The 13,308-nt window shown below is 38.8% G+C and overlaps 1 protein-coding gene across 1 annotated transcript; it reads left to right on the top strand.

Moving 5' to 3' along the window:
• The first annotated feature begins 416 nt into the window (after positions 1-416).
• LOC138895423 (uncharacterized) lies at positions 417-1,118 on the top strand. The gene has a single exon (XM_070180109.1). The coding sequence runs from the start codon at positions 417-419 to the stop codon at positions 1,116-1,118; it is 702 nt and encodes a 233-aa protein (XP_070036210.1).
• The last annotated feature ends 12,190 nt before the right edge of the window (positions 1,119-13,308 follow it).

The raw sequence follows: 13,308 nt of genomic DNA on the forward strand, positions 1-13,308 counted from the left end.
TTGAAGTAAAGTCTGCTCGAGTTTCATGCGATGGCTTGGGCGGATGTCCACAACCGGTACGAGTCAAAAATAAGGATTGAAGATGATTAGGTTGGCTTTCCATCGTCGACCAAAGGATGGGAGAAGAACATAGAAAAAACAAAAGATGATATTGACACGGATAGACGAACTTCGAAGGGCCGATTTTTGCCCTACAAGCGGACAAAAGGTTGTGGCAGGAGCTTTCAACAACAGACAAGTTCACCGTTGATAGAAGGACCGATCGTGGCCAGAACAGCAGATCGCTGTAGGATAAAGCAATCTTGGGGTCACTAGATTCTTCTTACCCAAAGTTATTAGAGTATAACTTCAACGTTAGTGTAGTGGAGTTGGTGTCAACCATAAGAAATATCATAAAGGCACGATTCCCGAGACCTATGAGATCTGATCCCAACCAGAGGGATCCTAATTTATATTGTGAATACCATGGCACTAACGGCCACCGGACTGGGGACTACCGACACCTCCGGGAAGAAGTGTCAACACTGTTAAAGAATGGTCACCTCAGAGAATTCTTGAGTGACCGAGCTAAAAACAATTATGGTCGGAACAGGGGTGATGCGGAACCCTCAAAAGCAGGAGAAGAACCCCCACGTCAAACGATCAACATGATCTTCGGAGGAAATGAGATTAATGGGGTCACCTTTTCAGCAGAAAAGAAGACAAGAGTATCGATAACTCATAGTAAACGGCTCCGGGAAGACGATATCACATATACGAACGAAGATGCAGACGGATTGCTGCTACTGCACAATGACGCACTGATAATTTCTTTAAATGTCTTAGATATTAAAATTAAACGTGTTTTAGTGGATCCAGGAAGTTCAGCTAATATCATACAATGGAGAGTACTGGACCAAACTAAACTCACCGGAAGCATTATCCCGGCAACGAAACTCCTCAATGGATTTAACTTCGCAAGCGTGACAACCCGGGGAGAAATTTTGCTGCTCACGAACGCTGAGGGAGTAATGAAGACAACTCTCTTCGAAGTGGTAGATGGGGACAAGGGGTATAATATCATCTTGGGAAGACCATGGCTGCACGATATGAAAGTTGTGCCTTCAACATATCACTAATTGTTAAAGTTTTTGACACCCGAGGTAATTAAACAGATAAGGGGTGATCAACCGGCAGCAAGAGAAATGAATGCAATTTCATTCTCCAATAGCAAAGGAAAGGAACGTGCGGCATAGCAATTACTGGAACCGGCACCAGCCCCCGAACCAGAGGAAGTTAGCCCAGGGGCAGAAGAGTCGGAACAATATCAGGTACCAAGGTATTTTCAAGCACCAGAAGAGACGGATGCGATGAAGTCCACGGCAGAAGAACTAAAGCAAGTTGCATTGTTCGAAGAATTCCTAGAAAGAAAATTCCATTTGGGAACAGGACTGCACCTAGTATTAACGCCGATTATTTTGCACCAAGGTATTAACGTCGATTGTTTTGCATGGTCGCACGAGAATATGACAGGAAAACCGATGGAGATAGCCATACACAAGTTAAGCTTGGATACCAACATACCTCCGATAAGGCAAAAGAAGCGCCCTATTGCTGAAGCAAGGGATAAATTCGTCAAAGAAGAGGTAACTCATTTACTTAGTATTTGTTCAATCCGAGAGGTACGATATCCGGACTGGCTAACCAATATAGTAGTAGTTCCTAAGAAAAATAATAAATTTCACATGTGTGTAGATTATAAGGATCTTAATAACGCGTACCCGAAAGACTCATTCCCATTGCCAAATATCGATCAAATGATTGATGCCACAGCCGGGCACTAGTTAATGAGTTTTCTGGATGCTTACTCTAGGTATAATCAAATCAAGATGAACCCAGAAGACCAGGAAAAGACTTCATTTATAACGAATTTTGGTACATATTGTTAAAATGTGATGCCCTTTGGGTTAAAAAAATGTCGGAGCCACTTATCAATGGCTCGTGAATAAGATGTTCGAAAAACAAATTGGATAGACTATAGAAGTATATATAGACGATATGCTCGTTAAGTCTTTGAATGCAGGTGAACACCTGAAGCATTTACAAGAAATATTTGACATCTTGAGGGAGCATAATATGAAGCTTAATCCCGAGAAATGTGCTTTCGAGGTCAGTTCAGGTAAGTTCCTAGGATTCCTAGCCTCACAAAGGGGAATTGAGGTAAATCCCGACAAACTCAAGTCCAGAGAGGACATCCCGGATCAATTGTCTAACGTAAAAGAAGTCTAGAGGCTCACAAGGAGATTGACAGCTTTGAGCAGGTTCATATCCCGATCATCAGAAAGATGTCATCGCTTCTTCGCACTACTCAAAAAGAAAAAACAACTTCGAATGGACAACGGAGTGTCAGCAAGCCTTGAAAGAGTTGAAGAAATATTTGTCAAGCCCTCCGTTGCTCTCAAAACCCAAAGAAGGTGAAACATTGCTAGTCTACCTCGCGGTTTCAGAAGTTGCGGTAAGTGTAGTTTTAGTCCGAGAGGATAAAGGTACGCAATCTCCCATTTATTACGTTAGAAACATTTTAACGGGAGCAGAAACTCGCTACCCACATCTGGAAATGTTGGCCTTAGCTCTCGTAGTCACCGCTCGGAAGCTGAGGCCCTACTTCCAATGCCACCCGATAGCTGTGGTGACTAATTTCCCTTTGAGGAATATCCTCCATAAACCCGAGCTCTTGGGTAGATTGGCCAAATGGGCTGTCGAAATGAGCGAGTTCGATATAGAGTAAAAACCGAAGACTGCAATTAAGTCGCAAGTCTTGGTTGACTTAGTGGTTGATTTCAGTACGGGACTATTGCCTCTGGCAGCCAAGGAGGCAATAATGGTGTCAGAATCGACATCGGGAGTTTGGGCCTTATTTATGAACGGAGCTTCAAACGTAAAAGGGTCCGGGCTCGGAATAGTATTCGTCATGCCTTCGGGGGAAACCTTAAGGCAAGCCATCAGAACGATTCCTTTAACTAACAATGAAGCGGAGTACGAAGCTTTGATTGCAGGGCTCGAATTGGCCCGGGGACTTGACTCTGAAGTCATCAAAATCAAATGTCATTCGCAGTTGGTGGTAAATCAGGTCTATAGAACTTTGACACGAAAGAGAAACGTATGCAACAATATATGGTAAAGGTTCAAGCTTTATTGGCGTGATTCCGGGAGTGGTCAATTACTCATATCCCGAGGGAAGATAACGCGGAAGCAGATGCATTGGCAAATTTAGGCACATCGACAGAAATCCAGGGATCGAAATCAGGGACGGTAGTACAACTGATGAACTCAGTCTTGGACACAGATGGTTTTGATGAGGTGAATTCGACTAGTTTGGTCTGGGACTGGAGAAACGAAATAATCAATTATCTCGAGCATGGAAAGTTTCCCAAAGACCCCAAAGCATCAAAAGCGTTACTCGCCAAAGCTGCACGATATAGCTTCAAGAAAGGCCAATTGTACAAAAAATCCTTTCGAGGCCCGTTGGCCCGGTGATTAGGAGCATCAGAAGCTAACTATGTCATAAGAGAAGTCCATGAAGGGATATGCGGCAACTACTCAGGTGCAGATTCTTTGGTGCTTAAATTAGTTCGGGCAGGATATTACTGGCCCTGTATGGAAAATGATGCCAAAGACTTAGTACGAAAATTTGATAAGTGTCAACGCTACACACCACTAGTACATCAACCGGCAGAACCCCTACATTCGGTTCTGTCCACGTGTCCGTTCATGAAATGGGGGATGGACATCGTCTGACCGCTACCACCAGCTCCTGGAAAGGTAAGGTTTCTTTTAATTTTGACTGACTATTTTTTTAAATGGGTGGAAGCAGGTCCTTATCAGAAGATTGGAGAACATAAAGTGGTCGATTTCCTATGGGAAAATATAATTTGCAGATTTGGAATACCAAAGGAGATTGCATGCCGCAGTTTATCGGCGCAAAAGTTACAAAGTTCCTTGAAGATCTTAAGATAAAGAGGATCACCTTTTCACCCTATCATCCGAGCACAAATGGTCAAGTAGAATCAACAAATAAAATGATTATTCAAAATCTCAAGAAAAGGTTGGAAGCAGCAAAAGGCAACTGGCCTGAAGAATTACCTGGGTTCTTCATCCTACCGAACAACGGCCAAGTCAAGCACAGGAGAAACCTTTTTTTCCCTTGTGTACGGCGCAGAAGCTTTGATATCGGTGGAAGTAGGGGAACCAACCTTAAGGTATTTCCAGGCGGACGAAGAATCTAACAACGAAGCAATGCTAATCAACTTGGAGCTACTCGAGGAGCGCAGGGACTTGGCGCATGTAAGAATGGCAGCTCAGAAGCAAATAATGAAGTGATATTATAATCGAAGAGCCAACCTCCATTATTTCAAAGTAGGAGACTTGGTCTTGAGGAAGGTAATTTAAAATACTCGGGAACTCAATGCAGGCAAGTTAGACTCAACATGCTTACCAGGTTTCAACTATCACTAGGAAAGGATCATACGAGTTGGAGAACCAGAACGGAGACAAGTTACCCAATAACTGGAACGTGGCTCACCTCAAAAGATATTACTACTAACGAACAACAGTCAAACGGAAAGTATGTGCTATACTCTTTTTTCCTTTGTTCAGTTTTGTCCTAATTGGGTTTTTCTAGCAAGGTTTTTAATGAGGCAGCGACGAAAAGCATACTACGAAGACAACAGTGATAAGACCTTTGATAAAAAGGCAAACAAACAAGTTTCCACTCGGGGACGATTAGATAATCTTGCTTCGATAGAAAATTCCCACTGGGAAGTTAAGTTTGCTGCCTAACAGAGGTTACCCGACTATTCACGAGCACAAACCACTAGAGGTCTGTTAGGTATTCTTTCGCTCGATAGCATGAATTCCTAAGGGAAAGCAAAGTATGTTACCTAGTAGAGGATTACTTAGCAATTCATTGATGGAGCCTTCGAGGGTACAAGACTTCCAATGTTCCAATTCGCACTCTCCGCCTTCGAACACTGGGGGGGAAAAATATGAGGATACAACAACAATGACTACCACGTCAACCGGGAACGAAAATTCGAAAATAAAAAGCTTCATCGGGACTGGGGATTGCACAGCCAGCCCCGCAGAAATAAGTTGTACAAGATAGCCACATGTAATGGAAATTTTTTTTGTATAGCAAGATGCTTATGTATTGTTTGAAATAAAAGGAATAAAATGAAATCCTTTTGCTTTTATCTTGTTTCTTGTCTGAACGATGAGCCAACCTTGTTATTTGAAAGTTAAACAAGTACTGCAAATGTTAGTGCCGTAATAAACAAGAGACGTCCTCTTCAAGAGCACCGTAAACATAAGAGGGCCCTCTCTTATAAAAACCCTCACGTTAAAGGGTTGGTTCTGGAAGAATTTATGTCTTGAATCAAAAATGCTATCGGAGAAAAATACACCCGAAACAGCATATGAAAAGGACGCAAAAAGCAAACTTTCGCAAATACTTATTGAAACCCTCACGTAAAAGTGACAATTCTTAGAAATAAAGTGCATCGAAGAAAATACATCCGAGACCACATACAGAAAAATGTGAACAGAAAAACATGCGCGGAATCCATAAAAGAATATAAGGGTTAAAACACTTGCACGGATATTCAAGCAAAAGTAAGACTCAAATAAAATATTTGAGCAAAAATATGTCTTCATGTACAAGAACGTGCCAAAAGAAATACAAAACGGGAAAAGATAAGTAAAACTAAACTGCAGTGCCTCCGGGCCCAGGAGAAAGAGAAGTGTTCACACCCCCGGGAGTGGTAGACGGTTGCATCGATGGCTCGAGATTTTTCCCAGTCTGATCTTCAATGTCGTCGCCCTACGATTCTTTTTCAGTTCCCAAAAATTTGGAACCAGAACCAGATGGGCCCGATACATCGGACCTCTATGATAGGCCAGTCTTAGCGGCTAACTCAAGCTCACGTGCCTTAGCAATTTTGGCATCAATATCAATGACACCGGCTTTGGATTCTTCCAAGGTTTTTCTCATCATACTGTATATGGCGTAAGTTTTTTCAATAATGAGGGAAGCCTCTCAGCGCTTGAGTTCTTCTTTGAGTTGAGTTATCTCTGCAGAAAGATTTTCCCGGGCAGACCTAACAGATTTAAGGCTGACGTCAAGCTCGCGAACAGTTGAATTAAAGAGCCTGTTTTGCTCTATAGTTTTCCTATACTTCTCTTCTAGTTGGGCATGTTTCGCCCCCGCGCTAGCAAGATCTTCGACTTTGGAGTTCAAGGCTGCTTCCAATTCAGTAGCAGCAGCCTCGTGCTCGGTTGCAGCAAGAATGGCGTCCTGGACTTCAGCCCATTTAGCCTTGGCTTCATTAAATCTAACCCTCAGCGGGCCAACTTCTTGGCTGAGGGTTATCACTTCTTGCTAGCTTTAATGCAAACGAGCTTCCAAAACGTCGGCCTTGGTGGCTCTGGTTTCCAGTTTTGAGAGACGGAGAATGGTTTGGTACCGTTACACTAAAAGCTGATCCCGTTCAGAAGTAAGTCCTTCCTTCTCACGAATCAACCTTTGAAGGCCCTCAGAAGCAAGGAAGTTGGCCTACAAAACAAGAAGAGGTAAAACTTAAAATACATTATATTCATTCAAAAGTAGAAGAAATAATAGAGGAAGAAAGAAATGTACCGCTGCGGCGCTATGCATAGCATTTTTCAACAAACACTCTCCCGATAATGTCTGAATCTTTTCCCAATCCTTCTCTGAAGCCAAAGGCTTCAGATAGTTAGCAAGCTCCACCGGCCGGAAAAGAATATTTCACCCGGTAGAGACAAAAAGAGTATCATTCCTCCTCCTCTGAGGATCTTCAGAAGGGGCAGCATAATTTTGCCCTAAATTCCCATGAACTGGGGACTATGGAAGAGGAACGCCCTCTTCATGGTCAGGTGCGTCCGCTGGAGATGATGTTGCTGGTAGAAGAGTGGATGAAGATGTAAGTGATGTAGTAGTTACTGGTGTTGAAGAAGGTGGTGATAAAGCTCATGGGGTAGAAGAATGAGAAACAGTTGTGTCAAAAGCAGCACTGGATATTGGGTGCTCGCCAACCGAAGACGGCAAGGGCCCGGTACTCTGCCTCGCAGTGTCGGGCACAACAATTGGGGCCTGAGAACTGGAGTTGGCAAGATATACCAAATCAAATTCTCCCCAAAGTGCCGAGACAACATCCACGGTTGGTATGACTATCTCAGCAGGTTGAGCATCTTGTTGAGATGATAAGGATCGTCGCATTCTATGAAGAGAAACTCCCTCATCACTAGATTCTTCAGCATCATCAATTATCACACTGTCTATGACCGGCCCGGAAGGAGGACCAAGCATCATCGCCATCGGAGCGTCCTGAAGCAGCCTCGCTGCATCAACGGGATCAGGCAAAACGTCCTCCTCGGGTACAGCAACAGAGCCCGCAGGTAGACCTAATTTCATAAACAAGTCAGAAGGGTTCAATCGATATGTAAAGCAGAGAAAGATAGAAGCGAGGTAAGTTCACATTACCATGATTTTTGGCCTTCCACTCGTATTTCGGGGCCAGCTCTTTCCACAATCGAGTTTCGGGCGTAGCGGCGTCCAAAATTTTCTAAACCCATCGGTCTAAGACTTTCACCACGGGCGGAACCCATCGAGTTGCTGAAACATACGAAGAATGAAAACATAGCCATAGAAGAATATTTAATGAAAGAAGAAATATTCGAGATCTTACAAGCGCAGTTCCAAGCGGCTGGAAAGGATGAAGCCGTTGTTGGAATGATACTGCTACTGGCAACCGCAGCAAACTGTTCCATCTACATGCGGTCACTATCATCATCCATACTAGTCAACAAAGCATGGTGTCCTCGTTTGCAGAGATTTATCATAATCCCCCCCCCCCCCCCTCCCAACCCCTCGAAAAATCTTTGGGGAGTAGGGATTCATCATGTGAGCTAATGTTAACTATTCTCTAGTTTCTTGGAACAAGCGTCAAAGGAAGGCAACCGTTCTCCACACAGAAGGACTTACCTGCGCAAACACACCTGATAGCGGAGGCAAAATTCCACAATCATGGAATCAAGCTCTCCACTCAAAGAAAACACACCCAAAGTAAAGGGATACATGTAAAAGTATGACCATCCTTGGGAAGGGCCATTCGCTCCAATAAATCGAGAGCGATGATATCCAATTCATGGCAATGACAATCTTCCTTCATAGCGAGAATACTGGAAGGACGAATGAATGAAGGGTACCTTCCAACAGCCTATGTACGAGGGTTAGTAGAAGGGAATTTCTCCTCAAAATCCTTTGCGGTATTGAATATTTTTGGTATGATGGAGTCTACGGTTGGAATGACAAAGTCGTCGGTTTTGTTTTTGCCTTTTGAAGAACCAGTACGTTTTAAGGAGGAAGCAATCGAAAAAGAGAAAGGGTTTTTGTTTGAAGAATATGAAGACTTAGTAGCCAAAATAAGATGAAGGAAGTTGGAATACAAGGGGGAAGTTGATACGTATAAGTAAAGTTTTGGCGGCTAAATTCTTGGCTAAGATTACCTCAATAACCGGTAAAAAGCATGCTAAATTATGGGAAGACGCGTGTTCGGGGCATTAAATACGGAGAGACAGGCATCTAATCAACCGGCAGTATCCTTCAAAAGGAATTATAGTAATTCCCGCCAAAAGAGTGTTTCTACCAACTTCCTGGTAACACAAAGTTATGTCACCGGAATCAGAGGGACTATCTGTATAAGGTAAAATCTGTTATGGTACGTGGCCACCCAAGAAGAGGACACGTGGAACCTAAGGCGGGAGGATGAAAAAACGGACGGAGATATCCCGTTTGTCACCGAAAAAGATAACGTTCATGAAGGCATTGAATACTCTGCGCCCGGTAGCATTCAATGAGGAATATTCCACAACATTAAAGAGCAACGGCCCGTTACAGAGAATTTGGCATTTATGTTCACCATTACTTCTTCATCAATGCTCCTCATAATTGACATTAAAGAAGGGCACGACCCTAGTACCTTCTTCATAGCTATAAATAATAAGCTCAATGATCATTGTAAGGGAGAGGAATTTTCTCGTTAACTTATACTACTTTCTATACAGAATTTTAATGCCATTGTGTTTTCTCGCTTTTTGATCTCATCATTATTATGCTCGAAAACAGAGACGGACCTACCTTGGAGGTAGGGGGTCACTGGAACCTGTTAGCCTCGGCAAAAATACTGAAAAAATATTTTATGCACATTTATATATATACTAGGGACCCCTCAAATAATTTACCTGGCCCCCTTAAGTAATAATAGCCGGACAGAAGTACTGGTTTTGTAGCCTGCTCAAGTGCTTTAGTTAGTTGATGGACCCAGGTTCGAAACTCAACTCCGTCACCTAACTCCTTCCCTTTTCCTTTTTTAATTCAACGATTGTTTACTTAGTACTAATCTACTGCTTTTTTTTATTTTATCTTTTTTGATTTTTTTAATGCTTGTACCAATACTCAACCTAGATTTTTAACCTTTTTAAAAAACCATCGCTCACTCCTTCTGCTTAAAAATAAATATTCTTTTTCAATTGATTTTTTTAACCTTTTTCTGTATTTGCTGAACTCTAATTGTACGAATCAGCGACAGTGACTCAGTTTGAGACTCTTCTTCAGCTGAAACAAGCCCTTAGTAAGTTTTTTTTTTTCTTTTGAAGATATTAACTTAGCAAAATAATCTGCTATCGAACTTTTGCTTTCTGCAAAGAGCCGAGTTAAAAGAGAACGCCAAATTAATGTCGTGGCTAGTAGGCATTTGAAAATTGAGTGCTAATGTTAATTTGAAATATTCTTTCACTGAAGTGTTTGTCTTCAAACAAAATTGTGTTTGAAAATTAGTATAAAAGCAAAATTTCGAATTAGGATATCTTTTATAGGATTAGGGTGAAATTTTAAACTTGTTTAATTTAATTAATACTTGTTCCCATAATAGTTAAGTTAAGTAGTAAGCCTTAAAATCTTATTATAACTTGAACATTGGAACTGTTTTTATTAATAAAGTGTATAGTAGAATAATATTCATTTCTTACAAATGGATTTTGGTCTTAGGATAACTTTGTTGTCCACTTGGTAACTTTTGCTTTCATCAAAGAGTTGAGTTAAAAGAGAACGCCAAATTAATGTCGTAGCTAGTAGGCATTTGAAAATTGAGTGCTAATGTTAATTTGAAATATTCTTTCAGTGAAGTGTTTGTCTTCAAACAAAATTGTGTTTGAAAATTAGTATAAAAGCAGAACTTCGAATTAGGATATCTTTCATAGGACTAGGGTGAAATTTTGAACTTGTTTAATTTAATTAATACTTGTTCCCATAGTAGTTAGGTTAAGTAGTAAGCCTTAAAATCTTATTATAACTTGAACATTGGAACTATTTTTATTAACAAAGTAGTAAGCATTAAAATCTTATTATAACTTGAACATTGAAACTATTTTTATTAATAAAGTAGTAAGCATTAAAATCTTATTATAACTTGAACATTGAAACTATTTTTATTAATAAAGTGTATAGTATAATAATATTCATTTCTTACAAATGGATTTTGGTCTTAGGATAACTTTGTTGTCCACTTGGTAACAATAAGGTATTTACGTATATAAGTAATGATATTTAATAAAATTAAAGTTTGTATTTTGCTGATAATTTATCATAATTATATGTATTTATACTATGTATTGACTCCCCTTAATTTTTTGATATGTTTACTTTTATATATTTGGAAACCCCTTAACGAAAATTATGGATCCGCCATTGGCCAGTAATTGATACGCTTAATATAATAGTGCTCCCGTAATGCTCAAATCCTGGGTCCGCCTCTGCCCAGAAACCTTGTTCCCGGACTCGTCAGTTCTGTCATTTCATCTACGTTCTAAGGCTAAATATTTTATATTTCATCAGTTATTTCGTTACTTTTTGGATCAAATTAATTCACTTATCTAGAAATCACGAACAAATTCAAATATATCATTTTACGGGTAAACAAACAAATTTGCAAAAGTGGATTGAATTTTTTTGTGCCAATTTTGCGTAGTTAAAATATATTTGAGAGGTGAGTCTGATTTTGACACTTCTAGAATATTTATAATTTATTGCTAAAAACACACTTCAAAAGTTGATGGACTGCTGGTCAACGTCAACAAAGCAGCCAAGTAAGTGCCAATGCCAGCTAATAAGTTTAAAAACTCAATTTGCAAGTGGACTCATATCATCTGCAGTATAAAAGTGATGTTGTCTTTATCAGGGTCGTCTCTCTCAGAATCTTAATCACTATATCAAAATGAACAACTTTTTAATTAACCTCGTAATTTTTATGGGGAACCTATAAATATTACTACATAATTTAATGACACAAAGAACCCCACGATTTTAACATTTTTTGGTGGTTTCATAAATTTAAAACAGCCTAAATTGTGTCCCCATCACTTAGTATTGCCATTATTAGTGACTTAGTGTTGTCTCTGAAGATATGGGGATGAAACATTTTAAAACAATAATAGATGAAAAATATTCCATGAAGACATTAAATTATCTTAAAGAATGGGAACATCATTTATCAAAGTTGACTAGTTAAAGTAAAGTTTTTCGTAATTGCAACTATATAAGCAACACTTCTAAAAGAAACATCAATTCACCTTTAAAATTTTGAAACTCTAAGGGAGAAGATTGCATCTAATAAAATAAAGTGAAATACTCTATTGAAATTCACACGAAAGCAGAACAGAAACCCAAGGAGAAAGAGCATCGAATCCAATTTTTGCACAATATTATGGAGTAACCTTTTTGAGGGATCTTTATCCAACTAGCCGAGCACATTTATTATTTATATTTTCTAGCTGGTATATATATATATTATACATAAATTATATATATATTATACATAAATTATATGTATGTTATATATTCGTCGATTATTTTTTATTTAAGGTGGGTGGACGGTTATTTAAGTTAATTATTTCTATTTTAACTCTCCTCTGTTTGTGATAGTGTTGGTATCTACATCCTCAAATTAAATATGATAATTTGACTAAATTACCCATTTATATCTCCTCAATTCACAGTTAATGATTTTTGTTTTCCTAAAGCAACACTTATTTCGAACCAAATTAATTTACACTTATTTTTGAAAAAAAACTACTAGTATTCAAATGGTAAGCCAGTACAGTATGTTATTTCGTCTTATTCAAATTCAGATACTCTATCAAAATCAATTTATAACAAGATGAGCTTATGACAAACGCGTTTTCCTGCCAACCTTCTTGTCTCTAATTTCCCTTTCCATAATCATAAGCGCGTTTGGGCAATCACACCGCAGCCTTTGAACTTCTTTATAAAAATATTCGCCATGCATGCAAAATAAAGAAAGAAGGGACAAAAGAAGACTTAAGTCAACTTTTTAATTTTAATATTTGTTCTCATTCAAAGAACTACAATTTGAAAAAAGCTTCTGATTTTTTCAATTATTAATTATTCAAAAGATTATTTTATCTTGGAAGTGTTAGGATTTAGATTATATATGTTCTCATTCAAAGAACTACAATTTGAAAAAAGCTTCTGATTTTTTCAATTATTAATTATTCAAAAGATTATTTTATCTTGGAAGTGTTAGGATTTAGATTATTTATATATATATATATATATATATATATATATATATATATATATATATATATATATATATATATATATATATATATATATATATATATATATATATATATATATATATATATATAACTCACGTCCATTTTGAAAATTTATATACTCCATCAGTATTATTTTATGTATGTTTATTCGTCTTTGCATAGAATTTAAGATGTAAGGAAGATTTTTGTATCTTGTAATTGTTTACCCGAAAAATCGGATAATGTTAAATTTATGTATGATTCTAAGGATACGTAATATCCTTTGATACAAAGATAACAGTACAAGTGTTTTGACTATGAGAATGAGAATGAGAATGATGAACGGAAAAACATGCCCAAGGAGAAATCTTTGTCTATAAGAAAAGGTCTTTTGTTTTTCCAATCTATCTGATGTTTACAGGGATCCCCCTTTTATAATAAAGGGTCATTACATTATTTATAACAAAAATAATAAAATAAAGCATATAGTGGAGAACCCATGATGATTTGTCTCTCCCTCGATTACCGCCAAGATTCTCTCTCTTGGTGCGGTTGTAACGGCTCTTGTCTGTGAGCTCGATACTGGCTCGAACTCGGTACTGGCTCGAACCCGTCACTGGGCGGCCTTTCGGTCTT

This window comes from Nicotiana tomentosiformis, chromosome 7, assembly GCF_000390325.3.
Source record: "Nicotiana tomentosiformis chromosome 7, ASM39032v3, whole genome shotgun sequence".
Lineage (NCBI taxonomy): Eukaryota > Viridiplantae > Streptophyta > Magnoliopsida > Solanales > Solanaceae > Nicotiana > Nicotiana tomentosiformis.